The sequence below is a fragment of the Mycteria americana genome, chromosome 1 (genome assembly GCF_035582795.1).
Source record: "Mycteria americana isolate JAX WOST 10 ecotype Jacksonville Zoo and Gardens chromosome 1, USCA_MyAme_1.0, whole genome shotgun sequence".
Lineage (NCBI taxonomy): Eukaryota > Metazoa > Chordata > Aves > Ciconiiformes > Ciconiidae > Mycteria > Mycteria americana.
Window position 1 is genome coordinate 105,520,128 of NC_134365.1, and position 27,992 is coordinate 105,548,119.

The 27,992-nt window shown below is 41.8% G+C and overlaps 2 protein-coding genes across 3 annotated transcripts; one reads left to right on the forward strand and one right to left on the reverse strand.

Annotated features, from left to right (window-relative positions):
• Positions 1-14: 14 nt before the first annotated feature.
• Positions 15-22,433, forward strand: GPR89B (G protein-coupled receptor 89B). 2 transcript variants are annotated; one of them, XM_075516199.1, is made up of 14 exons: positions 15-129; positions 2,869-2,928; positions 3,820-3,923; positions 5,428-5,534; positions 6,433-6,534; positions 10,399-10,519; positions 10,759-10,839; positions 14,059-14,168; positions 16,558-16,646; positions 17,037-17,129; positions 17,486-17,581; positions 18,136-18,225; positions 18,903-18,968; positions 19,216-22,433. In XM_075516199.1, the coding sequence occupies exons 1-14, from the start codon at positions 88-90 to the stop codon at positions 19,420-19,422; spliced, it is 1,368 nt and encodes a 455-aa protein (XP_075372314.1). In that variant the 5' UTR covers positions 15-87; the 3' UTR covers positions 19,423-22,433. The 2 variants fall into 2 exon arrangements, with proteins under 2 accessions (XP_075372314.1, XP_075372323.1); XM_075516208.1 differs by lacking the exon at positions 10,759-10,839.
• On the reverse strand, positions 21,209-27,935 carry PDZK1 (PDZ domain containing 1). Its single transcript, XM_075516223.1, has 8 exons — positions 27,726-27,935; positions 27,161-27,413; positions 26,030-26,166; positions 24,575-24,770; positions 24,115-24,311; positions 23,414-23,608; positions 22,295-22,594; positions 21,209-21,286 (listed from the first exon to the last, which is right to left on the reverse strand). The coding sequence occupies exons 1-8, from the start codon at positions 27,933-27,935 to the stop codon at positions 21,209-21,211; spliced, it is 1,566 nt and encodes a 521-aa protein (XP_075372338.1).
• Positions 27,936-27,992: the final 57 nt, after the last annotated feature.

A 27,992-nucleotide genomic window follows, 5' to 3' on the forward strand; every position in this document is an offset into this window, starting at 1 on the left:
CAGGCGCCCGCGCGCCTGCGCACTGTAGCCGCCGGCGCGAGCGCGGGGCCGGAACCGGGGCGGGCGGCAGCGGCGCCGGTGGCCGCCATGAGCTTCCTCATCGACTCCAGCATCATGGTCACCTCCCAGGTACCCCGCTGCCGCGCGGCGCCGTTCCCCCGCCCTGGAGGGGTGAGGGGGGCGAGCTGGGTCTCGCCGCGGCCTGGCCCGCCCGCCGCCGCTCCGGAAGCGGCCGTTGGGAGTGCGTGGGGGTGGTGCCTGCGGGCGCGCATGCGCAGCCTCCCGGCGCGGGGGGCGTGCGGAGCCCCGGGGCGGGCTGCTCGGCAGGGAGCACCGGTACTGGTACCGGCACCGGCGTGCGGCCCCGCTGCCCGGGCCCCCTTGGCCCCGCCTGCTGAGCGGAGGGGGCGACTCCGCGCCTGAATGCGTTCGCCACCCGCCCCTCAGCAGCCAGGTGGAAAAACACCTCGTCGCCGCCGGTTAGGGGCGTGAGGCTGCTAGTTCGTCTCGTTATGGCTGCCCGCCCTTTTCTATCACCTAAGCCGCTACTGCAGGAGAAGATAAGGTGTACGCATCTTTGGACTCCTTCCTTACGTGTCACGATGACCGTTGCTCTCGTGCAATTGCCAAGTCAGGGTGTAATGCATAAAAAGGTTCAGTGAATAAGGCTGTAGGGAATGGAGCTTTTCTTGTAATGCTGCATCACTTCTATAAGCTTTAATTTTCTTTGCTGGAACAGACAACAAAGTTCATTTTGCTATTCTCTGCGTAGTACTTATGTTGTTTCTGATATTCTTCAAAAAGACTAATCATTTGTGTCTTCTAACCCTGGTTGGCTACCGAGGAGTTTGCTCACTTACAACTTTGGAAGATTTTTTGTGATCTGCTTTAAGGAATCTTTTTAAAAAGACACCACTGTTTTATCTTAAATGTCTCCATCTCCATTGATCCATCTGTGATGCAGTGCTTCATTCAGCTTTTTCTTTCTGCTGCCATCAAAGTAATCTTTCAACGAGTCTTTGTTTTACACCAGCTGAATTCACTTAGGAGGCCTTTAAACCTTTTCGTGTCATCCTATCTTTATCATTGCGAAGTGAGTTGTGGTCTTAACATACTTGAAACTGTCTTATTGTTTTGTAGGAGGAAACACCCCCTCCTTCTTCATTAACTTCCTTTGCTAGTAATTTATCTTGGCATTGTGTTCTCTGTGACCTTCCTCTCCTCCTTGCTACCCTGCTCCCTTCTCAGTAAGCATCTAAATACCGTTTCTTCCTGTCTGCCTTGCTGGCAACTGAGATGGTCCAACTGTTTGCTTCTGCCAAGAGGGGAAGGTTCTGCTCCCTCTTTACTTCCACTTTGCTGCACAGTTATACTCTCTTATTTGTGTTCTCTCCAGTACTTGGTTTAAATAAGTTTAACTGGATCACAGAGGGATCTGACAAGCTTCCAAGCTGGTGTGAAATTTTTGTTCTGTAATGAGGAGGGATGGATGGGCTGAGGAAAGAGGACCTTTACCCCCTCAACAGCAGTTGGTTATCTTATGTAGACTTTCATGCACAATGCTGTAGTTTTCCTGACGGTTTTCAGGACAGCTTTTGGCTATTAGAAGTACAACGTTCTCCTACTTGATAATGCTTTGATTTTTGCTCCTATCATTTGCTTTGCATTCCAAGATCTAACTTACCTAATTGTTTTTCTTTCATTTGTGATGGCAGTTTTGCATCTTCCCATCATCTTCAAAAGTATCAAGTTAGATATTTAAATTGCTGCATGTAATTGTCAAATGCTCAAGAATTTTCTGACTTACTGTGTCACATTCATCTGCAGTGTTTTAGAGTGTGAACTCTTAAGATAATGTCTTTCTATGCTTTTGTACAGTCCCTAACACAAGGGAAATCTAATCTTCATATATAACTTTCTCTGTAACTATTGTACTTGCTTATCTCCTCATCTCTTTCTTTTACTTTATTTACTTCTTTTTGAAGAGTTTGTCTCTACCTTTTTCCTTCTTTACACTGCTAAATGTGGAATTACTTTATGTAAATATCACTTGCTTATCATACTTCTTTGACTTATGACCTGTAGATAGCAGGCTTGTGGAATAGCTTACCTTTTTCATTTTGCTATCAATTACTTTAAAGTCTGAAGTCCTCCTCAAACAAGTTTTGACAGCTGTTACCAATCACACACTCTTAAGTAAGTGAAACCTAAGTAAATTTTGTAAAGTGCTCAGAGCCATTGAAATGCAAAGCATTATTGGCTTGTCCTGCTTCACCTACCTTTTCTATGCGGCTTTCTTGCAACTCCACGTTGTGGTTTGAGGCATTCAACACTGCCTTTTCCTTATCTTAGAGATGCTTGTAACACCTTTCTCTCACATTGTGTCGGAGTATAACTAGATTTAGTGTTAAGACCTCTCAAGAAAAATCAAATGCATTTCTAGTCTTAAAGAAACAGCAGATATTTTTATAAAATTTGCTCATCCCTAGAAGATTTGTATGTTGTGAACATTCGTGTGTTTACTTTGCCTCTGTTACTGTGTGTTCTGTAAAAGCTATAAGTGCTAATTCTATAGATTAGAAGAGTGAAACAAGAAACACCTGAGTAATGCTGAGAACTTGGGAATACAGAAATGGACTGTCTTGACTGGATCTTCTGTTAGGTCGTAGCCTTCAGTGTCTGCTACACTTGAATATTTAAAATATTCTTCTCTCCATGGTCCTGTGGCAAGTTTTAATCTTTTGTGGATCTTGGGTACTTTGGCTCGGCTCTTTTTCTTCCATTTCTTTCCTCTACAGTCAGTAGTGAAGCAGCTCTGTATTTGCAACTTGCTGGATACAAATGTTAAGTGCTTTATCTTTTTTGCAGGTGCTGTTCTTTGGATTTGGGTGGCTATTCTTCATGCGTAAGCTCTTCAAGGATTATGAGGTGAGAAGGGGCCTTTCATTACAATTCTACATCTTAAAAATTACTCCCAGTTATAGAAATATTTTAAATACTGCCTCTGGCCTTTTTCTTCTCTTTAAGCCCTCTTATCTTATTTTTAATTGTCTCTACGGTTACTTTCTTTTTCATTTCCTCTTGTGCTTCTGTTCAAAAGGCTCCTATATATCTGAGGAAATTAGTTCTCCTGGGGCCAGTGAAAGTTTCTATATTGGCTACCGTTAAATAAATAGGGGAAAAAAAAAAGGTGGAGGAGGTGCAGGGATAATAGGAAACTATTTTGCCTTTTGCTTGAGTAAGCCTGCCTTACATAATTGTAAAATATTTGAGACAAAATCAAATCCAGTGGTTAACTTTAAACTCAGTGAGTTGTGTTCATTTTCGCTGAATTGTTTGTGAGGATTGGATGGGATAAAACTGTCACATTCTCTTATCCTTAGAGGGGTATGAGAGAATATAGTCTAGGTCAGAGATGGCTTAAGTGCAAGCCAAATTCAGACCCAAAAAGTTTTTCTGATATGGATCTTACTTTTAAATCTAAGGTTAAGACCAAAGAGCTCTGTTAGTAATGGTCTATCGTTAGTCAAGTTGACATAGGCCATTGCATGCTTGACATCCCTTCTGTGTAGGCATCTCTGTTAAAAGTGCTGATAGCTGCAATCAGTGTAATCCTGAGCAACTTACAAGTTTGCCTTCTGTTCCTAAAAGGCTGTTGGTTTCTCCCCGTTTAGATAAAGGGCAAGGTGCCTTGAAGCAAGAGACCCAGTTGTGTGCCAATTGTACCTTGTGATTTGTTTTTTGTTACCTGAGAGATATCAGGATGCCATTCTGGGAATGGAAATGCCTGATGCATCTGGCTTGTTTTCTCCATTGCAGGTGCGACAGTATGTGGTCCAGGTGATCTTCTCTGTGACTTTTGCCTTCTCATGTACCATGTTTGAACTCATCATCTTTGAGATTTTGGGGGTGCTGAACAGCAGGTGAGTCTGGGAGCTCACTCAAGGACTAGCTTGCCTTGTGTTCAGCAGCTTCAGTCCAACTTCTAAATGAATGGATTAGTCTTGGGTTGGGGAAACTGTGTGAGGAAATTGTCAACAGCTCAACAAAGAGGTTTGAGCAGCAGGATATGTTTATTTGAGAGAATATGAGACTAGAAGCCATAAGCTCCTGATTTCCCATGTAGTTGCTATTAGTGTGGTCTAGGTCCTTAGGGCAAAGCTTTAGTCTTTGACTTTCTCCATTTGTGAAGTTAAAAGAAACGGTTTCTTTTGTGGGAGTGTTGTGAAGCTTCAGATCATGCTGAAGAGCACTTTTCAGATGTTAGGGACTATAGAAACTATAAGCACTAGTTTTTCTGTGGTGGTCAGAGCAGCGAATAAGATGTGACGCTAATTAGGGAGTGAAAACTACTTCTGTAATAATACAGTATTTGTGAATCAAAGGTGCATTCTCCCTTGACATAGGGTGAAGACTTCTACATAAAGGGGATGTTAAAAACTGTCTACTTCAGAAGTCAGTAGGAAAGAGAAGATAGAACAGTAACACGTAGAGGCTAGCTGGGTTTCCTATTTATTCTCTCTCATCATACTAGTATAAGAGAGCAGTCAAAGGAGTTTGAAAGGCAAGAAGTTCAAAACTGATGAAAGGTAATGTTAGTTCTTACTGTATGTTATTAATCTGTAGAGCTTGCAGCCAGAGAGATCACTGAGCAGAATGCTTTTATAAGGTTCAATAAAGGGCTGGACATCAATATAGATGAAAATGTTTGCCTCTGAATTAGCTAGGAAAAAGTGACAAGGATCCTCATAATTTCTCCTTCTCCGAGGCATAAAGAGGATATGAGTTAATATTGAGAACAGGACATGTGTTTTTCTATTCAAGCTAAGCGAAAAGTCAGTTCAGCCAAGACGAATCTCATCTGCAGTTGACTAATCTCCTTTGGTGAGAGGAGTATTGATCATTTTGCTATATATGTGTATTTTTAAATTCTTGCTTTGCATTGTCTTGCATATGAGACAACTCACTTTGAAGTGAAACATACTGAATTATGAACATTAAATATTTTTAATCTTTTTAATTTGAATTAGCCCTTTTTTTACTCAGCCACTCATTACAAAGTTCTGCTTATACTTAGTTTTGATTTATTGTTCAACTAGATGAGCAGTAAATCAAATGAATCGTGCTGCAACCAGCATTAGTCACTGTAGAAAATACAGTATTTGATAAAATAGCTCAATGTGTTTTTCTGGATAGTTGTTAATTTTGAAATACACATTCTTGAGCTCCATATTAAAAACCAAACCAAAACAAACAACCCCCCCCTCCCCAACCTAAACAACAACCAAAATCCAGAATATTCTATATGCTAGGCCAATATTATCCAATGTTTGATATAGTTGAAAGGATTGCATTGACATGCGATTGTCTTTGAGAAATTTGTTGTATTATGATAGCGTGCTAATCAGTATTTTGGCTTTATTTTAGCTCTCGATATTTTCACTGGAAGCTGAACCTGTGCGTCATTTTGCTCATCCTAGTCTTCATGGTACCCTTCTACATTGGTTACTTTGTTGTGAGCAATATCAGATTATGTGAGTACCTGGTTTATGGCAGTGGGGCTGCTAACTTGAGGCTATGCCTACAAATGAGAAATAACTTTTCTGAGAGAGAGAGAGAGACGTGTTGGCCACTATCCCCATAGCTCCCTCCTTCCTCTGGCTTTCTTCTGGCTAGGTAACTTCTCTTTGGTACTTAATGCTTTAGCATGAACTGTTTATTGAGCAGTTAGGAGATACTTTATGTGACCCCAGCAAATGTAGCTTTTCTTTATGGATTTCAACAAAGTTGAGCACTTCAGAGTAATGTTACTGGAATTTGTTCCTTTAGAATTTTAAGCTTGCAGCCAAACCCTGGAACCCTTGGGAATGCTGTGTTGTTCTGCTAGGGGTTAAAAGAAATGAGGCAGAGAAGCTCAATGAATTACTCCTGAGGCAGAAAAGCTCAATAAATTACTTCTGCTTTTTTTGCTTACTACTGTCTGGATGAGGCCTCTTCCATGCGCTATTGGACATTTACCCTTGAGCTGTTGATATTCACCGCCCTTTTGTATTAAGCTCAGGCATGTAGGTTGGGAGTATTAAATGTGTAGTGTTGGCATGAAGATGAAGTTTCAAGTTTCATGTTCCGGGTCACACAAGAAAGATGCAGCTAAGTGAACCCTGTTCATAGTGCAGTCCTCTTCATACATCCATAGGGAAAAGCCAAAGTGGTGTGTCGCTGCATTAGCGCTTGCAAATGGTGGTGTCTCAAATAGCTCATTCTGTAGGAAGTGAAGGGGTGCATACTGTTAGCTGCAGCTCTGTCAGTTGACACCTGTTTTGGCCACATGTGCTCAAAGCAGCCTTTGGACCAATGTAGCAATTTTGCAAGCTAGAAAAAGCCCTAAAGGAAGAATGTGTTTAAAATACTGGTTTTTTTCCTCTCTGTTAGTGCACAGACAGAAACTGCTTTTTGCGTGTGTTCTGTGGTTGACATTCATGTATTTCTTCTGGAAGTTGGGGGATCCATTTCCTATCCTCAGCCCAAAACATGGTGAGTTTCATATTCTTGCTCACTCCTTCCCTCCTGAAAATAGGCTTTTTTATTTCACCTTTATCTTGGACCTATTATTATGTTATCTCAGCTCTACAGTTCGGACTGTAGAAAGTAGTTCTTGCAACCGAGGGTCCGCTCGGCTTTGAAATCTGCAATCTGAAGGTTGTCAGACTGACAGAAATGGGTGGATACATCTGAATTATTTGCATTAGTTTTCTTCCAGTGCCACAGGAAAACTTCAGGAAAGTGGATGAGTCCTGACTGAACCTAGCCTATGTAAGAACACAGCGTACTTTTAAGGACACACAAACTTCATCTCCACAAAAAGTTGATCACAATTTTTATTCACTTGTTTCTTTTCTTGTGGAGACTAAAGCTAATTTATTTAAGAAGAGAATCAACACCAGTCCTTCCTCCAATTTTTTTCAGTCAGATTATTGTTCCTTGTAACTGAAATCAGATCACTTTAGCATAGGTGGCTGTCCAGTTGACAAAACATGGCAGGGTGCCTAAACACCAGAGCTGTATAGACTGTAGCCAGCAACACATCTGGCAGAGTGTGCTAGCTTTAGTACAGCTTCATACACTGCCTGAGCCTAGAGGCAGTACAGCTGTATGGTACTAGAATGTGAGTTGGTAAGTCCTGCTGGATGCCAGAGCTATTTATGTGCAGAATTTGCTTGGGTATCTCTGCGTTGCAGTCATGGAAGCAAGAGTATTTATAGTGTGAAGATACTGTGTGCACTTGGGCTAGTTTGGGACCAACAGAGCTTGTTAGCATGTGCCGAACTGTACTGAATCCTTCAGGCACCTAAGTGTGCTAAAGGATTATAACACTGTAGAACCAGACTATTTGTCACCTGGGTTTCCTGTGTAACTTATGTTGCCCTTATCCCCTGCACTGGAAAATTGTTTGTATATTGTTCTCAACAGGTGAAATTCAGTCAGTTTCACTCAAAATGGTGAATATGTCTGTCTGCATAAATAACGGTCACCTTAATCTTTCTGTTCTCTAGGAGGCTCCTTTGCTCTGTACTAATCTGTAAGAGAAAAATTGAAGGATACCAGCTGCTGTAGGGTCTGCTCACCCTTTCATCTGTGATCCTAAAACTTTCCTAAGAGAAAGTGTGTATCTGTGTTTTGTAATTGTGTCATTTGCCACTGAAATACAACAGCTAGTATATAGTGCAGATCCCTCTGCCCAGTCTTTCATTGCCAAGAAAAACATATATCCACTTTGAGTTGCAGAAGGCGCTTGAGTTGGCAGAATATAATAACCCAATGGGAACTTAGCCATGGGGTTTAGGTAATCCTCTTCAGATCACTGAAAAGCTTCTGTGAAGCTGTGTAACAACTGCAGATTTCCAGAACTGGTAGTGGGGTGTTTTCTATTTCTACCTTCTGCTTTACAGGATGATACCTCCACTTAACAGTTGTATAGTGCCTTATCCTACCAGGTGTATACATCAGGTTAGAGCAAAGGATTCTAGGCTTTTTTTCCCCTTCTGTACTGCTAGGGTGCTGCTGTCTTGCATGTACTGACAAGGCTGCTGCAGGGTTTTGTTGTGTGGCGGTGGCTCAATTCAGACAGGTAGGATCCTGTTGTGGAGGAACACATGACAGGAGGCCATGCTTAGTGAGCTCCTCACACTGGAGTACACTGCCTGTAGTGTCTTTCTCAGTGTGCCCCACCCTGCTCACCTGCATGTACAGTGGCGTGGTGCTGCTGGCGAATTGTGCTGACCAGTGGGGCCCTTTCAAGTACCTGCACTGGCATCCTGTGTCAGGGGGTGCCTTGCCTGGGGATGGTGATGGCAGTGTGCTGCAGCTGGGAAGTGCACCATCAATCAGGGCTCCAACTCGGGAGCCCTGGTTGGTCTGTGGTTTGTTTAATTGACCTGAGTTTGGGTATTTGTAGTAGAAGGAAGGTTATGCTTTACTCAGTTACATACTAGTATTCTAATAAAACTCTTATCTTTATCTGAGTTGATAAAACATACGTTTTATCTGACCTGATCACAAGAGTAGGGTTGCTATGAGTGTTATAGGGGAGCATTCCTTTAACCATTGGAATGTCATGTCATTTTGAAGGCACCTCTCTTTTAACTGCTGCTGTCTGACAGTGTGTGGGGCAAAAGGCCAGTGTATTGTAGCACATTCTGTAGCTGGTGTAAATCTCTATGCAGCTGCACATGACTGGGTGTCTCGGTCTCCCTTTGTGAAGTCTTTTTGCCTTGTTTTCATCATTTATTCCCTTTCTCTGAAGCATGAAATGTGGCTTGGCACTTGGCCATCTCAGCTTTGCAATCGTGTAAGCTCCAAATGTGCTGTGTGTGGCAGCTGCTCTATAACTAGCTCCCTAAAAAGTGAATGATGTTTAGTAGCACATGGCACTGTATCCTGAGAAGACGGGTTGAGGTCTGTGTTTAATGGCTGAGAAGAATATATGCAACTTCAGTGCTTCGTGTTGGTTACAGCACAGGCTTGATGTTCATGCTGTATTACATGAATATATGTTTTAGAGTCCACTTGGTGCTCAGGTGGAATGCCTTGTTGGTGGTCACCTCGACAATGTGTATGTGTCCACAAGATGTGCTGGGCTGACAGCCGGGGGGTGCTGGTTGACAGCCGCCTGAATATGAGCCAGCAGTGTGCCCAGGTGGCCAAGAAAGCCAACGGCATCTTGGCTTGTATCAGGAATAGTGTGGCCAGCAGGAGTAGGGAAATGATCGTCCCCCTGTACTCAGCACTGGTGAGGCTGCATCTTGAATACTGTGTTCAGTTTTGGGCCCCTCACTACAAGAGGGACATTGAGGTGCTGGAGCGTGTCCAGAGAAGGGCAACGAAGCTGGTGAAGGGTCTGCAGAACAAGTCTTATGAGGAGCGGCTGAGGGAACTGGGGTTGTTTAGTCTGGAGAAAAGGAGGCTCAGGGGAGACCTTATCTCTCTCTACAACTACCTGAAAGGAGGTTGTAGTGAGGTGGGGGTCGATCTCTTCTCCCAGGTAACAAGTGATAGTACGAGAGGAAATGGCCTCAAGTTGTGTCAGGAGAGGTTTAGACTGGATATTAGGAAAAATTTCTTTACTGAAAGGGTGGTCAAACATTGGAACAGGCTGCCCAGAGTGGTGGTGGAGTCACCATCCCTGGAGGAGTTAAAAAAATGTGTAGACATGGCAGTTCAGGACATGGTTTAGTAGGCATGGAGGTGTTGTGTTGATGGTTGGACTAGATGATCTTAGAGGTCCTTTCCAACCTTAATGATTCTATGATTCTATAAGATGAATACTGAACAGGCAGGAGCAGCATAAGCTTCCCATGCTGTCATAACTTCACTGTCCTACAAGCAGAAATTGCATCTGATCTGGAGGGGTCACTTCTAATGATAGTTGACAGGATAGGGCTTCCTCTCTATTGTCCAGACATTTCTGGGCCAGTTTGCCAGGACTAACTGGTTTGGTAGCTCTAATCCTGGTTATTGCAGAAGTTGCTTTGCAGAAGATGCTTCCTTTATAGTGTCTGCTGGATGATCTGTGTTCCCACCTCAGCAAAGTGCAATCACTAATGTTTTATTAATTTAGAAACAAGATGTTGACTGATAGTCCCCTCCAGATCTGTCTTAAGCTTCTTCATAGGTAGAGTTTCCCATCTGTGTTTTTAAGCATGGTAACGTGCTTTCTGAGGGAGGCTTTCTACCTTTTTCATAGTCCCTGTCTGTACTTCATATTACCTCTGGTCATTGCAGTGGGAAGGCAGCTGGATTCATTAAGCAGCTCTGTATGTGTGTTATGTTGTGAAGGCACCAAGTGTGGAGCAGAGCGAAGACAGCAAGGTTACTAATGCCGTGTTTTTCCTCCCTCAGGAATCCTGTCTATAGAACAGCTCATCAGCCGTGTGGGTGTGATTGGGGTGACACTCATGGCTTTGCTGTCAGGATTTGGGGCTGTCAACTGTCCATACACTTACATGTCCTACTTTCTCAGGTAACTGCAGCCTTGTGAAATATTTTGTCCACCTTTTTGGGATTATTCTTCTGCTTTTCCTGTGGCATTGATTCAAGTTTTTTCTGAATCTAGCTATTGCCATGTCTACATGCTAGTACCATTTCCATTGCTGAAGCATATTCTACTTGTACAGGCTTCTCTCTTCTTTGTTTCATGGGCATGTGCATATTTCCTCTGAAATGGGGTAGCAGGCCTAATGGGGTGTCTTCATTTTGCAGGAATGTGACAGATGCAGATATTCTGGCTTTGGAGCGACGACTCCTTCAGACTATGGACATGATTGTTAGCAAGAAAAAGAGGTGAGAAGGCAGCAGTAGCACGAAATTATTTATTTCAAGGATTTTCAGTCAGTATGGTATAAGATGGTTCTTGAAATTACCAAAATTATTAGTCCTGTCAGGGCTATGTGTTCCGGTGAAACAGGTGGCTGAATTGGGTTGAACCTTGTGGTGTCTCATAAATAAATGGACTGATAAAAACCACTGTTTTTTTCCCAGATGTGCACTGAATTGCACCCTTTCTTACTGCAGTGGCACAGATTAGGCTTGCAAGACAAATTGTAACTCTCTGATGGCAGCTTGCCTGGTCTGTAAGATGGGTACCTTTCTCTTCTGATGAGTAAGTGACCCTTAAGCCACCTCAGCTGGCGGTTTCAGTACAGTAATTGGTTCATACATATTGAGCGCTCTCCTGCTCTGTGGATCTGGTGTTTCCTGGTCAAAGCTGAAGCAGGCTAGCGAGCTGGTGTGGATGCAGCTATATTCTGCAAATGGCAAGCTTTACATTACTTAAGTTTTGCAGAATTGCAAAACATTGCTAATGTGAATGTGGTGTAGTGCACAACTATGCCATCAGAACTCTGCTTTTGTTGGTTTAGCTTATTCCATGTACCCCAAGCAAAAAAGCTACTTTTGGAAACAACAGGATTTCATTTACACTGAAAAGATTTTTGTGTACTGTTACAAATTACATATTACATGCCTTACTAATTGTGTGGAATAAATATACCGTAGTCTCTTCAAAGGTTTGACTGTCTGACACAGAATTCTCACAGCAGTCCCCCAAACTTTACTTTTGGCACACTAATGTTTTAATGAACCCTTTTAATGTATGACAAGGGAGCTTTGTATAGTCTAACCTTGCTGAATTAGTCACCAGTGTGCATATCTGCTGATCAGTATTAGCATATGAAAGTGTAGTTAGAGCATAACTATTTTCTTCACCTTTGAAAATGTTAAGTGGTGAACAAATGTTAACTCAGTATTTGTGGTCATATGTGAGACAGTAAGTAGTGAGAAAATTTAATTACTCAGGTTTAATTGATTTGATTGACTAGGAGCATACTAAAATACTGGCTTTGGAGTTAAAATATATTGTGTGCTGCTGCTTCTGACTCTGTGCTCTTTTGTTTTGTACAGCGTTTTTGGACCTCTGCTCCAGGGAGGGTAATGTAGGGGTAAAAGTAAGGATGTCTGGGACTTGTAAATGACTAGTACTTTCTTGCCTTCCTGTGGTCAGGCAATCTCCTGAATATAGCAACTTTCTAACTATTATGAAGAGCCACGTAAAGTGTGTTAATCGCTTGGGAATTATACTGAAGTTCATGTATTTGTGTTTAAAAAACAAAACCAACCCAAAACTGTGTAGTCTCAGAAATGTGCAAGAAATAGCAGAAGCTCGAGTTCTGTAGATTTTGTTCTCTTTTTGCTTTGACAGGGAGCAGTGGCTTGCATAATTGGACTATTTGCTCATATAAACCAGAGCTTAAAAAGTTAGATTTGTATTAGTCCAAATGCAATCCAAATCAGAACAAGCAGGAATAAGAGTATTTTACAGCGTAGGGTAAACACTATAGTTCCATAAACTGTCAGTTACTTGCTGGCCACCTTTTCAGTACTACTCATAACTCAGAACTTCTCAATGCACACAAGGGTTGTAAGGCAATAGAACATAAAGCTGATCTTGATGTTTCTTCTCATACCAGCCTTTATTCATACTGGCTTCTTGTCAGTAGGAGATAGTTGTTGAAAGTTGTTTTCCCTGATGCTTTTTGCACAGGAATTATTGTTCTGTCCTTCCTGAGTGTAATCAAGTAAAGCCTTATGGAAATTCACCTCTAAGGTTGGCAGGTTCTTTATACTCATCCTTGCAGGTATGACGTAACTAGGCCTCGGGTTTGAAATACCTAGATTCTGTGATACCATTGCTTCATTTTGCTTCATGTTAGAGTCAAATCAGCCTATCTGATGTAGATATATCACCCTTTCTATGAGGTCTTCAGAACTCCTAACTACTGTGTGGGTACAGAGGTCCCTGTCACCTCTCAAAAGAAAAGATTTGCCTTTGTATACTTACAGCCTTGCACTTCACCTTGACATAGCTGCATTTTTGCTGCAATGCTGTGGATTGTTTTGGGTGGAACATGTCAGTTGGATACCAGGAAGAAAGCAAGGATTAAAAATGCAATTCTTGTGTTTGGCAGCTATCGGGATGAATTGAATCGTTCTAAGATCTTTGTTATTTGTAGTCTGTGGCCATATGTGCTTTTATGTGTGTTATGTAGGATGCCCCAAGGGTGTTTCTTTTGCTGGATGTGAAGGGGGAGTGATTTTTTTTTTTTTTTTTTTTACACTGCTTATCGACAACCTTGAAGAGGGCTCAGTGCCAAGTGTAGCAATACTGGCTGCAGCTACAAGAAAGGGCCTAAACGCTGTCGAATCATGGATCGCCTTGACAATCCTATGAATAGTTTTCAGCTTAGGAGTGGATAACTGGCTCACAAATTTCAATGGGGAGAAATGTGAGGGAACGAGGCCAGAAGCCAGCACTGCTTGTGGGGATTATGCTGCAGTGCACATGGCAGCGTGAGGGACAATATGCAGCTTCTGCTGTAGTGTTGGAATTAGCTTTAGGAGTCACGTTCAGATTGCCTGAAGCATCCAGTGGTTCAGTCCAATAATGGATTTATGTGTTTCTGCTTCATAACAGCTTGTCATGCAGCCCAGTAGTGAGTGACAACATATCAGAGAGTGCTGCTGCATACCATCCAGCACTCACAGTTCTGTGGAGGAGGTGGATGTGCAGCGATAAAGAAGAGGTGTTCAAGGGGAGAGAGGAGCATGAGAAGTCTTCCGATTTCTGAACTTGAGATAGCAGAGTCATGTGTTTGAGGAAGGGAAAGTGGCTAATCATATGACTGAGAAATCCATTTGAATTTTTATTTTTAATTGGGTTTAAATCCCTTTAAGGATTGAAGCAGGATCCTGAATGAAAGTCTTGGGAAGTGTCTCATTGAATCTCGCTTGATTAGATCTGGGCTCTACTCCAGAGCTAATCAAGATAATGTTATGAAGCAAGATTGGTGCTTAGGGGAAAAAAAAAAAAGGAGGCATCTGTTTGCAGTGAATTTAGTTTAATAGTGTCTTCTAAGGAACTGGTTTTTGGTTTTTTTTTTTTTTGTTTTGATTTTTTTATAAAAATACTTTATTCCTAAGGACTTGTGTTTTCTGTTCTTTCAGGATAGCAGTGGCTCATAGGACAATGTTCCAGAGAGGAGAAGTGCATAACAAACCCACTGGCTTCTGGGGAATGATAAAAAGTGTTACAACATCTGTTGCAGGCAGTGAAAGTATCCTTCATCTGCATGCTGGCACCTGCCTCGTGAGGTGGCTCCAGCTTTCTTCTGTTTTGAATGGAGGAGTATTAGTTGGGCCAGTTGCAAAGCATTTGTGTTTCAACACGTTTCAGAAGTCTGAGCAAAAGGCTTAATGTCTCCTGGGAATTTTGCTCTCTAGCACTGTACTGTCTGACTCTTGCCTAGAGCTTGGACACATAGTTTTGCTGTGACACAGTTGGGAGTCATATGCTGCTGCCCTGCCCTATAAATATGCTGTTGCATCACTGTGGTTGAGGTTGTGGTTGCAGGACAGATGTGCACATTTATGGTGTCATATTGCAGATGTCTACTCCATCACATCACTGACGTGGGAGGCAACTTTCTACTCTGATGTATCCTCTTCTCATATGACTGACCTGCATGCATATTTTTCTTGTAACTTGAAATATGCTCTTCCAGGATGGAGAACTTGTGACATACTTGAGCAAAACAACAGGGCTGGCTGAGATGTTGGAACAATTTACCTAGCCTATAGTTAGCTTTCTGGCAACGAAGGCTAACTATTCTTTTTTCTCATGGAAAGCTGTGAGAAAAAGAAGGGCAGGAAGCAACTTGTTGACAAAATAAATTGTTCTCATGATACAGGCTGGCCACTGGTGCTATACCAGTGTGACAAAAGGGGGCTAGGAACAGGTGAACAGAAGTTGTTCTGCCCATGTGAAAGGGGTAGAAGGAATTACAGAATCATATAGGTTGGAAAAGACCTTTAAGATCATCGAGTCCAACTGTAAACCTAATGCTACCAGGTCCACCACTACACCATGTCCCTAAGCACCTCATCCAAATGTCTTTTAAATACTTCCAGGGATGGTGACTCAATCACTTCCCTGGGCAGCCTGTTCCAGTGCTTGACAACCCTTTCAGTGAAGTAAAATTTCCTAATATCCAGTCTAAACCTCCTCTGGCGCAACTTGAGGTCATTTCCTCTCGTCCTATCACTTGTTACCTGGGAGAAGAGACCGACCCCCACCTCTCTACAACCTCCTTTCAGGTAGTTGTAGGGAGCAAGAAGGTCTCCCCTGAGGCTTCTTTTCTCCAGGCTAAACAACCCCAGTTCCCTCAGCTGCTCCTCGTAAGACTTATGCTCTAGACCCTTCACCAGCTTCGTTGCCCTTCTCTGGACACGCTCCAGCACCTCAATGTCTCTCTTGTAGTGAGGGGCCCAAAACTGAACACAGTATTTGAGGTGCGGCCTCACCAGTGCCAAGTACAGGGGCACGATCACTTCCCTAGTCCTGCTGGCCATGCTATTTTTGATACAAGCCAGGATGCCGTTGGCTTTCTTGGCCACCTGGGCACACTGCTGGCTCATATTCAGGTGGCTGTCAACCAACACGCCCAGGTCCTCCTCTGCCTGGCAGCTTTCCAGTGACTCTTCCCCTGTAGTGTTGCCTGTAGCGTTGCATGGGGTTGCTGTGGCCCAAGTGCAGGACCTTGCACTTGGCCTTGTTGAACCTCATACAATTGACCTCAGCCCATCGATCCAGCCTGTCCAGGTCCCTCTGCAGAGCCTTCCTATCCTCAAGCAGATCAACACTCTCACACAACTTGGTGTCATCTGCAAACTTACTGAGGGTGCACTCGATCCCCTTGTCCAGGTCATTGATAAAGGTATTAAACAGAACTGGCCCCAACACAGAGCCCTGGGGAACACCGCTTGTGACCGGCCGCCTACTGGAGTAAACTCCATTCACCACCACTCTTTGGGCCCAGCCATCCAGCCAGTTCTTTACCCTGCGAATCTGTTGGGAATTAGAGAAATGCAGACCGTTGTAACTTACAGTTGCCTATCAACAGTTTCTGCCAGACCACCAAAAGTGTGCAGTTTGCATATTTAAGGCTGAGGACTCTTCTTTCTCTCCTTTCCCACTAGCTCTTAAAATCAGAATTTGGCTATTTGACTAGACTTTTCATAATAATCACTAATGTCTTGGAGCAGTTACTCAGCAGTTTTGTTTATGAAGATGATGTGAGAGTGACATACGATGATGCACTTCAGTGACAAGGGACACTGATCAAAGTGGAGCAGCAGTCTTCGAGAGCTCTGGTTCTATTCTGCGATGTGTTCCACAGGCAGAGGAATAAAGAGCTTGTTTCATGACTGCCTAAATACTGTGTACTGCCTACCTTCTTAAAATGGAGTAGTGTGCAGTATACGTATCCTTGCAATTTCTTTGGGTGCAGTATTAACTGGGACCATTAAGACTGAATCAAAAAACTGATCTGGATCAAAAAAGTGGTCAAACCATTAGGTGTGGTCCTTGGGCTGAAGGTAGGGAATGTTTTGTTTTTAATTAAGAATTTGTGATGTATTCTAGCCTTGACTATGCTGGTTTGCCAGATCTGTCCCTTATCCAGCAAGAAGTGGATGCCCTAGAAGAGCTGAGTCGGCAGCTTTTTCTGGAAACTGCTGACTTGCATGCAACAAAGGTACATAGTAAAATAACTGCCCAGATGGGTGTTGGGAGGCCAGAGTAGTTTGAAAGAGAATGTATGTTACAAGAAGTTGAAAGCTGTTCAGCAGGTAACTGTTGAAATGTTGCGATGTGGTGAAGTGAGTATCTGTTTCTTTTATTTGGGGTCTAGATGGCAGGTTCCTTCCAGTTCAGATACATACTGGAGTATGCCCCATGTCCCTAAAGCTGTTCAGGAACTTTTGAATTAAAACTTTCAAGTTCAGAAACATTTGAATTAAGAGGTGTAGAAGGATAAAGCAGTGTTTGCTACTATTGGTGCTCCATTAAAATGTATTTTGGGTGACTGTGGAAATGATACGGTTTTTTTGTGTTCTGTTCCCCCTCCCTCCTTTTGTATTTCCAGGAGAGAATAGAGTACTCCAAAACTTTCCAGGGAAAATACTTTAATTTTTTGGGTTATTTTTTCTCCATCTATTGTGTCTGGAAAATCTTCATGGTATGTAAATGTTATAATGTGTTTTATGTGGACATATGCAAATGTCATACCCTGCATAGGTTACGCTGTACATGCAGTTCATCAAGTAATGCTCCAGATTCCTTAAAATCCTGCTTCTGGAAATTCTGAAAGAAACTGGCCTTCAGTTGAAATAAACCTCTGGGTCTTTCTTTTTGTATAGAGCATTAGAAAAGCAATTCTTACATGTATGCATTTTGTACCTTCTTAAACAATCCGACTGTTCCCTGCCCCTTTCCTTGGTGATACAAAGTAAGAGTCATGCATGTGTCTCACGTATAACAGCAAGGTATGCTTTTGTTTTCTTGTTTGAATGTAAATCCATCTCTCTCTTGCAGGCAACCATCAATATTGTATTTGACCGTGTGGGGAAGACTGATCCAGTCACAAGAGGAATTGAGATCACTGTAAATTATCTGGGAATCCAGTTTGATGTGAGACTTTATTAATTCTTGTAGCCTTTTCAGCAATTCCTATCTTATCTAAATAAAATCATATTGCTGATAGGGAGAGAATGTGTCTTTGACTTTTGACTTGCTGAGGAGGAAGGGAAAATGCACCATGAACTTTGCTTTCACACTGATTTTATGCTGGGATGGTAATGTGGTCTTGCCAGAGAGGCAGTGATTTGCTTGTTTGTTTTTGGGCAAATGGAAATACATTAGTCAATTTGCTTAGATTAATACATTTAACTACAGAGTAATTATGTTTGCCCATGCACATAGGTGTTCTGTCATTTACACTTTTTAAATATATCCCTGTGAATACAGGGTTCTTTGTGATTGGTGTAAGCTAAATCTGTTTTTCTCGTGTGTTTGGAGTAAACAATTGCTAATATATTTGTGAAAGTGTCTGTTATATAAACCTGTCTACAATGGATATCTGTACAGTTAGGAAATACAAAGACCCTGAAGAATTGGCAGCTATACAATGTGGTGTAAATGGGGTTAGCGTTAGAGATTTAACTGTATTCTTCTTGTTGATACAGGTGAAATTCTGGTCTCAGCACATTTCCTTTATTCTCGTTGGAATAATCATTGTTACCTCTATTAGAGGATTGTTAATCACGCTCACAAAGGTAAGAGCCAGGACTCTTATTTGGTTTTGGACCAGAAAAGCTGTTATCGGATCTTTTAACTTTAGATGGGGCAAATACAACCCTTTGTTGTTGAAGTTGAAATTGAAGTTGTATAAACTTTCAATACATGTTTATGTTTTAAATATCTGAACAGAAATACTTGCAGAGGGAGGAAGGGAGGAAAAATACCTTCTGCAGTATATTTCCCCACTCAGTCTCTATTGTTATTACTGTCGGGAAGAGATGTAGAGTTAAATGAGATGTTAAATGTAAGCAAGGGTTCAAAATGATGCTGTAGCCAGGGCTTATTAGTAAGGTTGATGAGATGGTGATTAAAAGAATTTAGACTGCTTAATTTGAGCTGCTGGTAGGACTGGAAAGGCATTAACTCAAGAGACATGACTCATTGTCTTGACCTGGCTTTTGGTACCTAAGCTTAAACTTCAATATATATCGTTATATGACTTTTACCACATGGCGCCACTGGCTTAGGGAGATTCATGTTTAAGACTAAGACTGCAGGTTTCTGAAAGTAGGGTACAGGCACCACTCCAGAAAGTATGCTTTTTATGTTTTTTTTTTTTAAATGAAAAAGTATTGAATGGTATGTACCTTTCATGCTGTCCTAAGGCACATCAGACTTATCTGACCAGTGCTTTTTTTTTCCCCCCCTCTAGTTTTTCTATGCCATTTCCAGCAGCAAGTCCTCCAATGTCATTGTTCTGCTTTTAGCACAAATAATGGTGAGTATGGAGAACCATGGGCACGCCTGTATATATTTATGCATGCATACGTATTTGTGTGTGTACACATATAAAATCTTATATGTACACATATAAAATCTTGTATGTACACATATAAAATTTTATATGTATGTACACATATAAAATTTTATATGTGTGTACACATATAAAATCTTTGTATGCTGACCCATGTTAGCCACATAGCCAATTGTGAAACAGTAACTACTTTTTCTTTTTTAATTTACAGGGTATGTACTTCGTGTCATCAGTGCTCCTGATCCGGATGAGTATGCCTCTAGAGTATCGCACTATTATTACAGAAGTCCTGGGAGAGCTCCAGTTCAACTTTTATCATCGTTGGTTTGATGTGATATTCCTAGTTAGTGCGCTGTCCAGTATCCTCTTTCTCTACTTAGCACACAAACAAGCCCCAGAAAAGCATATGGCTCTCTAAGTAAGGACTGCAGTCATGCACTGCTCTGTCCTTTCAGCTGCACTGCTGCAACTCCTGTGGACTGCAGAACTTGAAGAGAGCCAGGACTATTCTGTGTGTTCCAGCAGTGTAACTGGCTCTTTGGACTTCCACATGTGTCATCATCAAGCTCTGTGGCTCATTTTGTTAAGGTGCCACAGCTTGAAGGAGAGGGGATGCATGTATTGAATGTGAAAGAGTTCATTGCCAAGGAATAAGGGCACTCCTTGGTACACCAATATCTAGGGGCATCGGAACTTGCATAGTAGGCTGTCTGAGGTAAGACCTCTTACTGTTAGAAGAACATCTTCATAGAAGGCACCAAGGAAATGTGATTTTTCTTTTGAAAATCAACTCATAATTGGGATTCAAAGGACAGCAATTCTGGAGTTGAATGTTTGAGTCTGTGGAATTAAATAAGCTTTTGTTATATCTCATGCAAGCATCACAGTTGTTTTTTGTCAGCCCCAAAGATTTGGCTGGAAGTGAGCTAGAGGATTTACTTCCTGGTAGAAGTGAGGTGGAGAGAATTTCACTCCATTTCTGTATGGACTGTATGCTAGTGTGTATCACTAGTACCTACTGTCTTTAGGAGCTGGAGATAAGCTTTCTGTTGCTGTCTCAAGTCTCAACTTTGTTTTCTCTTCCTGCATAAATGGAACTGAGGTTTTGGATTCTTTGCTAGAGTTCACTGTGAAGTCAAAAGACCACAGCTATGCCTTGTTTACCTTATATGTTACAAAATTGTTTACTTTCTATGCTGTAAACTTAATTGCTCCCCACAACCTGTGTATTCTTTTACAGTAGCCCATTTCCCCTTCTTGATGTAATTCAAGGCATAAAAGTAAATTTTATTCATGTGACTTAAACTTGTAGTTTCCCATAGCCGCTCTCCTAGGCTTTATTTGTTTTAAAAGTGTTCTGGAACATAAATCATAGGTGGTAAGAGTAAGACCTGGGCGGGGGGAAATAGCCACTCTAAACAATTTATTTCTGTGTTGTCTTCAGTGTACAGCAAGGAGGCAAAGTATACAGCGGCAGTATTACAGAGCCATTTAAGTCTCATTCAAGACAATGTGGTGTTGACTTGGAGTTAGACAAACCTGCATGACTGAATTGTGTACGCTATTCTAACTACCATGATCCACAACTGTATGCAGAGGAGAGAGAATAGGGCTTAAACATCTTGAGTTATGAATTATGAACTTAGCTTAATGTTTGAAAGAAACTTCTGCAATGTTAGCAGGAGAAAGGAGCGTAATGCACAGAGTACGTTGGCTTATGCCATTTCACAACAGTTGTACTGCTCTAAGTACAGCAGAGAAGAGTCGCCACAGAGATTGAGTTGATGGACTTGGATTAGGGGGAGAACTGCCTCTCCTGGGAGATGGGGAGAAGTCAGTTGCTCTTTATTAAGAGCTTATCCTTAAAAGGCTAAGATGCTTACGAATCTATAAAACGTTTCTGCCTTCTGCTGCAGTATACTTAATTATATACTTCTAGTTATTTAAGCCTTTACAGAAGTAAGTGACTAACTGCCCGCTTTACAAGGCAGAAAGCCAATGAAGTACAATTGCAGTGTGTTAAACGAATGGAAGTTACACTGAAGTGTTTATTTCAGGCAGCTGCATTTCAGCAAGAGATTGTAGTCCTTTACATGTATGGCACTCCTAGGAATAGTCAAGTTCTGGGATGTGTAGTAGCAAAGAATGATTGAAGAAAGAGGATTTGGAAGGTTTCTTTTTTGTTCTTGGCATAGTTTGTCTCCTCACAGCTTCGTGTCGTCATTGTTGTCACTGTCTGCTCTTGTAGAGGCAGCTGATTGTGAAGAGGAGGAGGAGCTTGCCTGCAGAGGAGTAACAAATACATTCTGATTATTTTTAGTTTGTAGACATGCTTGATAGTCTGCAGTGTTACGAAGGACTCCTCTTTTCATCTGCACTAATCCTGTACTTGTTTGGATGGCAAGAATGAGCCAACAAATGTGATTTTTGTTGTTGAAGAGCTTTTTGGTTAAGTACATTTAGAGAGAAATTTGTTCAATAGAGGTTTCCTATTGTTTAATTCCCATACCTGCTGAATTTGCACACAAAAGTGGTGCTGACTTCAGATCTGCAAAATGCAGCTTGGTGACTAAGAAGCTTTTGAAAAAACTTGCAGCTGGACATTTGCAGACAAGGCTAATGAAAAATGAATAGGAGACAGCATTTATCTTATTCTTCCTTGTCTGTCTCTCTTGCATGATCAGAAAAGAAGCATTTAAATTTTTAAGGCTGACCACACAGAGGGTTTAAAATGACTGTTTCAAGAAGAAATACCTTCCTGCTTTTCTGACTTCTGTCATGCTTCAGATTCTTTCTAATGACATGAAGTGAGTAAAATAATTTCAAATCAGCACATTTCCTAGAAAATGTCATCATAACCTATCAGTTGCTCTTCCTACTACAAAATCATCAGTTTTGAAATATTTCACCTGATTTCCTCAAAAGTGGTTTATGCTTTTTGGTATATTTAAGCACTTTTTTCCCTGCGCTTTCAGAATTGTATTGCCTGTTTCCCATCTTCATTAAGGATTACCGTATTTGGATTATCTTGTTCCATGAAATCTCTTGTATGTGCATCCTTTCTGTGATTTAATCTTGCATTAAAGATACTTACTTGTATTATGGATGGGAAAAGGAAGAGTTGTTTATGATAATCAGACCACAGTTTCTCTTTCAATAACATAGACTGACTTGTAAAAATCCAGGCTCAAGTTAAAAATCCTAGCTCAGGAATACATCCTAGCTGAAAAAAGTTTTTTTCCTGTCCCCTAGATGATCCCTCAACATCTACTTAATGCAGTATTACTCACCCTTTCCCTTGGTTCAGGTGAGTTTCTCTCTGGCTCTGACAGATGGTTTTCTGTATAAGCAGGAGATTCAGAAGTGTCATGGACTGGATCTGCCATAGAGGCTGTGATGGGAATGTTCTGGCCCTGGAAGTATTTGTAAGCATCTTTGCTGCACACCAGGAGTGTTAGTCTGTCACCACTATCTTGGATTCTTGCCACCACTTTGTCATAGGATTCATTCATCACATTCACCCCGTTCACTTCCACCAAGAAGTCGTTATTTTCTACACCCGCTGTGTCAGCTGGCCCATGGTTTTTTACCTGCAAAGGCAAGTTCAAACTGTGATATTAGCATAAAACTTGGAAAGATGCATTAACAACTGATGGTTAGCTGGACTATTGTGTTACTGCTTTCCTTACAAGATGGCAAAATAAGCATGGGGAAGGGGAGATTTGTGGGGCAGAAATGAATTGGGAGAGGCAATAGGCCTAGACATAATAAACATGGAACCCAGTTTGAGATTTAAGATGCATCTTGATTTTGATAGACTTTCATTATAGAAACGTGGCGTGGTAGAATCATGAAGACAGGTGGAAAACCAATTTTCTTATTATTTGCAGGTCCCTGTCCAGTAACTTTAACGTTAACTTTACTACATTTCACGTGTTCCTTAGCAGTGAGTGGAACCCCTCCTCTCAAGAATGCTAAAGGCACAGACATAATTTGAGACAGTAGCGGTTTGACTTTTACCAGCTGTGGAATTCAGAGAATGGGGGTAGAGCGGGGCAAAGGTGTCTCTCACATTTAGGATGTTCTACAGTAAAAAAAAAAAAAAAAAAATCCATTTACAATACTAATTTTGGCATGCCAGCCTCATGAATAAAAGCAAAAATGATGCAAAAGCTGGATTCCCCTTCCCTCTAGACATCTAACAGAATGAGGAATGTTTTCTGGTGCTTATTTTTTATCTTGGTCCTACAATGTCAGTCTGACTTTAACAATTACAGCTCTTATCTGAGAGCGCTGGAGAAGAGACTTGTCTTCTGTGGCTTTTCTTGAATGTATTTGCGGGATGGAAGGGAGGAAGCTGTCCGACAGACTACTTGAGCTTTTCTTTGTTCGTCATTCTACGTTAGTACCTCATTGATGAACAGTCCAGGCTTGTTCTTGATCATGTTTAAACTGAAGCCAAATCCAGTAGGCCCTTTCACCATCTTGCAGATTTTTGGCTTGTGGTTCACTTTCTGCTCAGTGTGTAACTCCACTCTTTCCTCCATTTTAGCTGGAGTTGGATCTTGTGCTTTGTAGTAGTATGAGAAGGGGGAAATTTGAGCCTGAAAAAAGTGACAAATAAAACTTTGTTAACATAAAAACTTCTGTTGTGAAATCTGTATTAGGCTTTCATGCTCAACATGTTTTGTTTGAAACCTTTTTAATGACTCAGACTTGAGCTGCAGTGAAGAACTATGCTTTTAATTTCTGGCTGAGCAGAAAACTACAGTGTTGATCTATGTGAGAAGGGAATTTTGTTACTCATTTTGTTCATACGTGGTTACACAGCCATATAGCTCTGAATTTGCTGTCTTAAACTTTCTGGTGGTGTGTTTAAATTTAGAATTGTTCCAATAGTGCCTATACAAATCTGGAAGAGGCCAAAAATATGGGTGTTTAGTGACTTGCTGTACAAGTGCAAGGAGAGTTGCTGAAATATGGGTGTGTCTTAGACATTTCCTGCAAGTTGAAGAAGTGTCTGTCAGAGTAGACTTGCTGTTTCATTGCTGCATACGTCTCTTCATAATGAGAAATTATCAATTCTTAGCAGTAGTTTGCATTTTCTTACCAGTTTATACATGGCGTCAGTCTCCTTATCCACTACCAACAGTGTGGTTTTTGCCTCAGACTGCTTAATTTTTTCCACTACACTTTCATAATCCAGACCATCCACTTGCTCACCATTGACAGCTACTAAGATATCGTTGTGTTTGAGACCTGCCTTGGCTGCTGGGCTCCCAGAATCAACATCCTTGATTACATGATCTAAGATCAGAAGGGAAAAAAGATTGATGTGAAGGTGTATGCTTGGTAAGTTTAAAGATACTAAAATGCATGGCAAAGGCTAATTGTCGGAATTGCACTTCAGGTTGAGACCTTTTCCATCATGTAGCCCTGTTTGCAACATAGCTATAGAGGACTTCTTGTAGATGACCAGTAAGAAGCCATAGAGAATGAGGTCTGTAAACCTTGTACAGGAAGAAACTGTATAGCAAATGTAATGGTCTGTGTGTTAACTTGGTTCTTACCACCAGTATTTTGTTCCATCTGTAAATAAAAGCCATAACCGTTTTTTCCTTTCGGGATCTCAGTAAGTCGTGGTTTGAGGGGAAGCAATCTTAGGTTGGCGCTCTCTTTGCTCAGTACCATCTTCTGGCTTGTGTAATAGTGGTCCGTTTCTTCATTTGAAAGTAGAAACATAACATGATTTTCAGACTTCTTTACCTGTGATAGTACATGTACAGTCTCAGATGTCACCCCTTCAACAACATGTGGGAATTGTAGATACTTGGGTAACTGATACATAGTGGTGTGTGGGTGCTGTTGATGAATGAGCCATAAGGTGTAGGCCATGCTACGATAAGTTGGGTTTTTTTTTGTCTCTCCAGTCAGAAATTTGGACCATGGCAAGATCTCAAGCATATAAGATCCAGCATATATATGAGGAAATTTTCTGTATTTCATACTGTGTTCCTGACCTCTAGGGAATTAGCTGTAGAGTGCCATGAGGGTGGCATACAGTGCCAGTAGAATCCAGTGAGCCTCAGTAGATAGTGCTTGGCTTATCTAGATGTGGAACTCTACAATATAGACATATCATGCCATCTATACCACTATTTTAGATTACAGTGACAAGAGTCAAGTTTCTGTCACTCTTCATCCTCTTCCATCTCCCTGTATTACTCTCCCTGTATTACTGATTCTGAGGTTTTGGGTTTTTTTTTTCTGTTCAACCTCTCCAAGTCCATCCTTCTCTTATGCCTTTCTAGTCTAATGGGTGCCCTCTTTACTCGTCTTAACCAATGTCACTCTGCTGCTGATGTTATAGCAGCTCAACAAAACACAGGTGTTGCACAGTTCCATAGTAGTGTGCACTGAACTGTGATGCTGGAATGCCGGAGCATGTACTGCCTGTGTCATGGCTCTCTGAAATCTCTTCAGCTCCAGCTGCGTTTTAGCAGTGCCAGTAGTGGAAAGCTGGAAGCCTCATTAGCAATGCTCTTTGCAGCTGAGGCCAGGTAGTGAAATTACTTGCACAGTAATCGTAACGGGAGAAAGGAACTACTGTCTAAAATAATTCGTTTTCCCAGTTCCATGCTAACTGTATCATCAGAGAGTTTCCCCTCTTCCTGCCCTGAAAACCACATTTGATGACTTGCCCTCTTACCATTAGGAGTATTTCCAGGACTTCTAGGAACAGAGCATGATTTATTTAATAGGGTTCCTGGCAGCAGTATACTTCTGTTATTTAAAATTCTTTGGCCTGTCTTGATGGCAGTATTCATTCAGAGTCAGTTCAAGAGGCTGCTTGACAACAGAGCCAAAGCAGAGGGGTACTCTGCCATGTTGATGATACACGAACGGTAGCTTCCAAGATTTACTGTGAAGCATTCAAATCAGCCAGACCTGCCTCCTCAGTAACCCTGATAGGTTGCTGTGAAAGTGGGCCAGAACAGAAGATGAATCAGTATGCAAACAAATACCTTTTCTACCACTTCCTCATGTGTGTCATTTTCCACATTTTTTCCATTGATTTCAATCAGGCGATCGTTATTTTGGACACCAGCCTTTGCAGCTGCTCCTTGTGATGAAAGCTCTACTATGAACAACCCCTTCTGTCCTAAAATAAATGAAAACTCGTTACACAGGATAAGTCACTGAAATATGCCTGAATTTAATGGTTAAGGAAACACAGCACTGATGTCCTTAGAGTCTCTTGGTCTTTGCTTATGTGCAGATTACAGTGCCACCACAAACATTCCACATATACACACCTCTATCTCTTATTCTGTCCTGAAAAAATCACTTCTGTGGGAGAGGGAGGCATTTGTTCACTATCTGCAGCTCAAACAATCTTTTATTTCTCTACCAAGAGTGCTAAAGGGGCTGATTAAGATAGCTGAAAGGGATTTGATTCCTGCCCCATCTCCCCCGCCCCCACCAATTTGAAGTGAGGAGCTACTTTTATTGTTGTTTTATACATTTCATAATTTCCTGTGTTGGGAAGGCTTCCATGTTTGGTCTTTCAGTTATATTGCATTCCAAAATACCCTCTCTAGAGGTGATGCTTTCCAGAAGACTTCCCTATTCTGTTGACTGGCCTTGGAAGAAAGGCATATGTAGAAGAGGTTCAAAATACCTTGCTTTCTAAATGAAATAACTTACAATTCAGGGAAAGGGTTTATTACAGCTGTCTAGAACCTTGTGTGCCGATTGCTGAGGTGATTTGGAGGAATGGAACAGGACTTAATGTAGTATCTTGAGTGTACATCTGCTATTTGAGCAGGGAGTGCAAATTTGGCTTTGGTAAGTGGGCTTAAATAACAAGCAGAAAATAGCTTATTCTTTTTATCTTTTTTTTTTAATCTTTTCTCCACCCCATAAGAAATGTGGTCCTCAGAAAACCATGCACTGCATATGCTGTACAGATATGGACTAGAGAGAGATCTGAACTCATCTTGCTGCTTCTTGCTTTCTTTCTGTTAGCAAGAGCAGTTTGTGTGTCCCCATTGGCCCCCACATGTTAACTGTGGTTGCCTCTGTTCCTGCTGCCAGCTGCCATATATTTATATATATATATACACACACCCCATCTCTTCTCCCCTGGCTCTCACCTTCTGTGGTTTTCAGAGAGAAGCCATAGCCTTTCTCCTCCTTCACTAGGTAGCAGAGCCGGGGTTGTGGAACTGCAGTGATTGCTCCATTGGCCATGGGCGGTGGGAGCTGCTGCTCCTGCTGCTGTCCTCTTGACACCTTCTGACCCAGCTCTTCCAAGTTCACTCCCTCCTTTTCTGCCTTTTGATAGGATGCATCATCCAGAACAAGAAGTACAACAGAATTCCCGCTGTTTTTGACAATCTCCACCACCTGTAGTGGACAAGGTGAAATGGCAAGCAGGTGCTAGAGTGATTGACCTAAAAGCTCTCCCCAGGAAGGGTTGCACTGTCTACTGCTTTTGTTGTCTCATCCCTCTCCTTATGCACTATGGAGGCACCTCAAAGACAGTTCATGCCCATGGTGGGTAATGAATGATGCAGGGAGATACTTGGAACAGTTGACTCAGCTCTTGTATTTCCTAGCCGAAGATGCCATAAAAACTGGAAGAGAAAGCTTCACATAGTGGCAGTGGGTCTGGGTAATGGGGGAGTGGTGTGGATTCCAGACTAAACAGAGATGTACCTGTGTATGTTCCTCCTTGTCTACAAACACACCATTAACCCTGAGGACTCTGTCTCCATCCTTCAAGCCAGCCTTTTCAGCTGGACTGTTCTTTTCCACGTTCCGGATGAGATGCCCTGCTGTGTCTTTCTCAATACGCAGGTAGAATCCGTAGCTCTTTTGGGGCTTTTTGGTCACTTTACATTCTCGGGGCTGGAGAACAGAAGTCATCTCTACCAGACAGGATGGAAAAGATACGTGTGAGTAAAAACAGTAAGCTTACCTAGA

Bases quoted from the DNA above. Each gene is read 5' to 3' on its own strand.
- PDZK1 (XM_075516223.1), bottom strand. From the start codon at position 27,935: ATGACTTCTGTTCTCCAGCCCCGAGAATGTAAAGTGACCAAAAAGCCC. The intron at 26,167-27,160 runs GTGAGAGCCAGG...CATTTATTTTAG, and splicing joins CTCTCTGAAAACCACAGAAG to GACAGAAGGGGTTGTTCATA. The intron at 22,595-23,413 runs GTACTAACGTAG...TTGCCTTTGCAG, and splicing joins CTGGACTGTTCATCAATGAG to GTAAAAAACCATGGGCCAGC.
- GPR89B (XM_075516199.1), top strand. From the start codon at position 88: ATGAGCTTCCTCATCGACTCCAGCATCATGGTCACCTCCCAG. The intron at 3,924-5,427 runs GTGAGTCTGGGA...GCTTTATTTTAG, and splicing joins TTGGGGGTGCTGAACAGCAG to CTCTCGATATTTTCACTGGA. The intron at 10,840-14,058 runs GTGAGAAGGCAG...CTGTTCTTTCAG, and splicing joins ATTGTTAGCAAGAAAAAGAG to GATAGCAGTGGCTCATAGGA.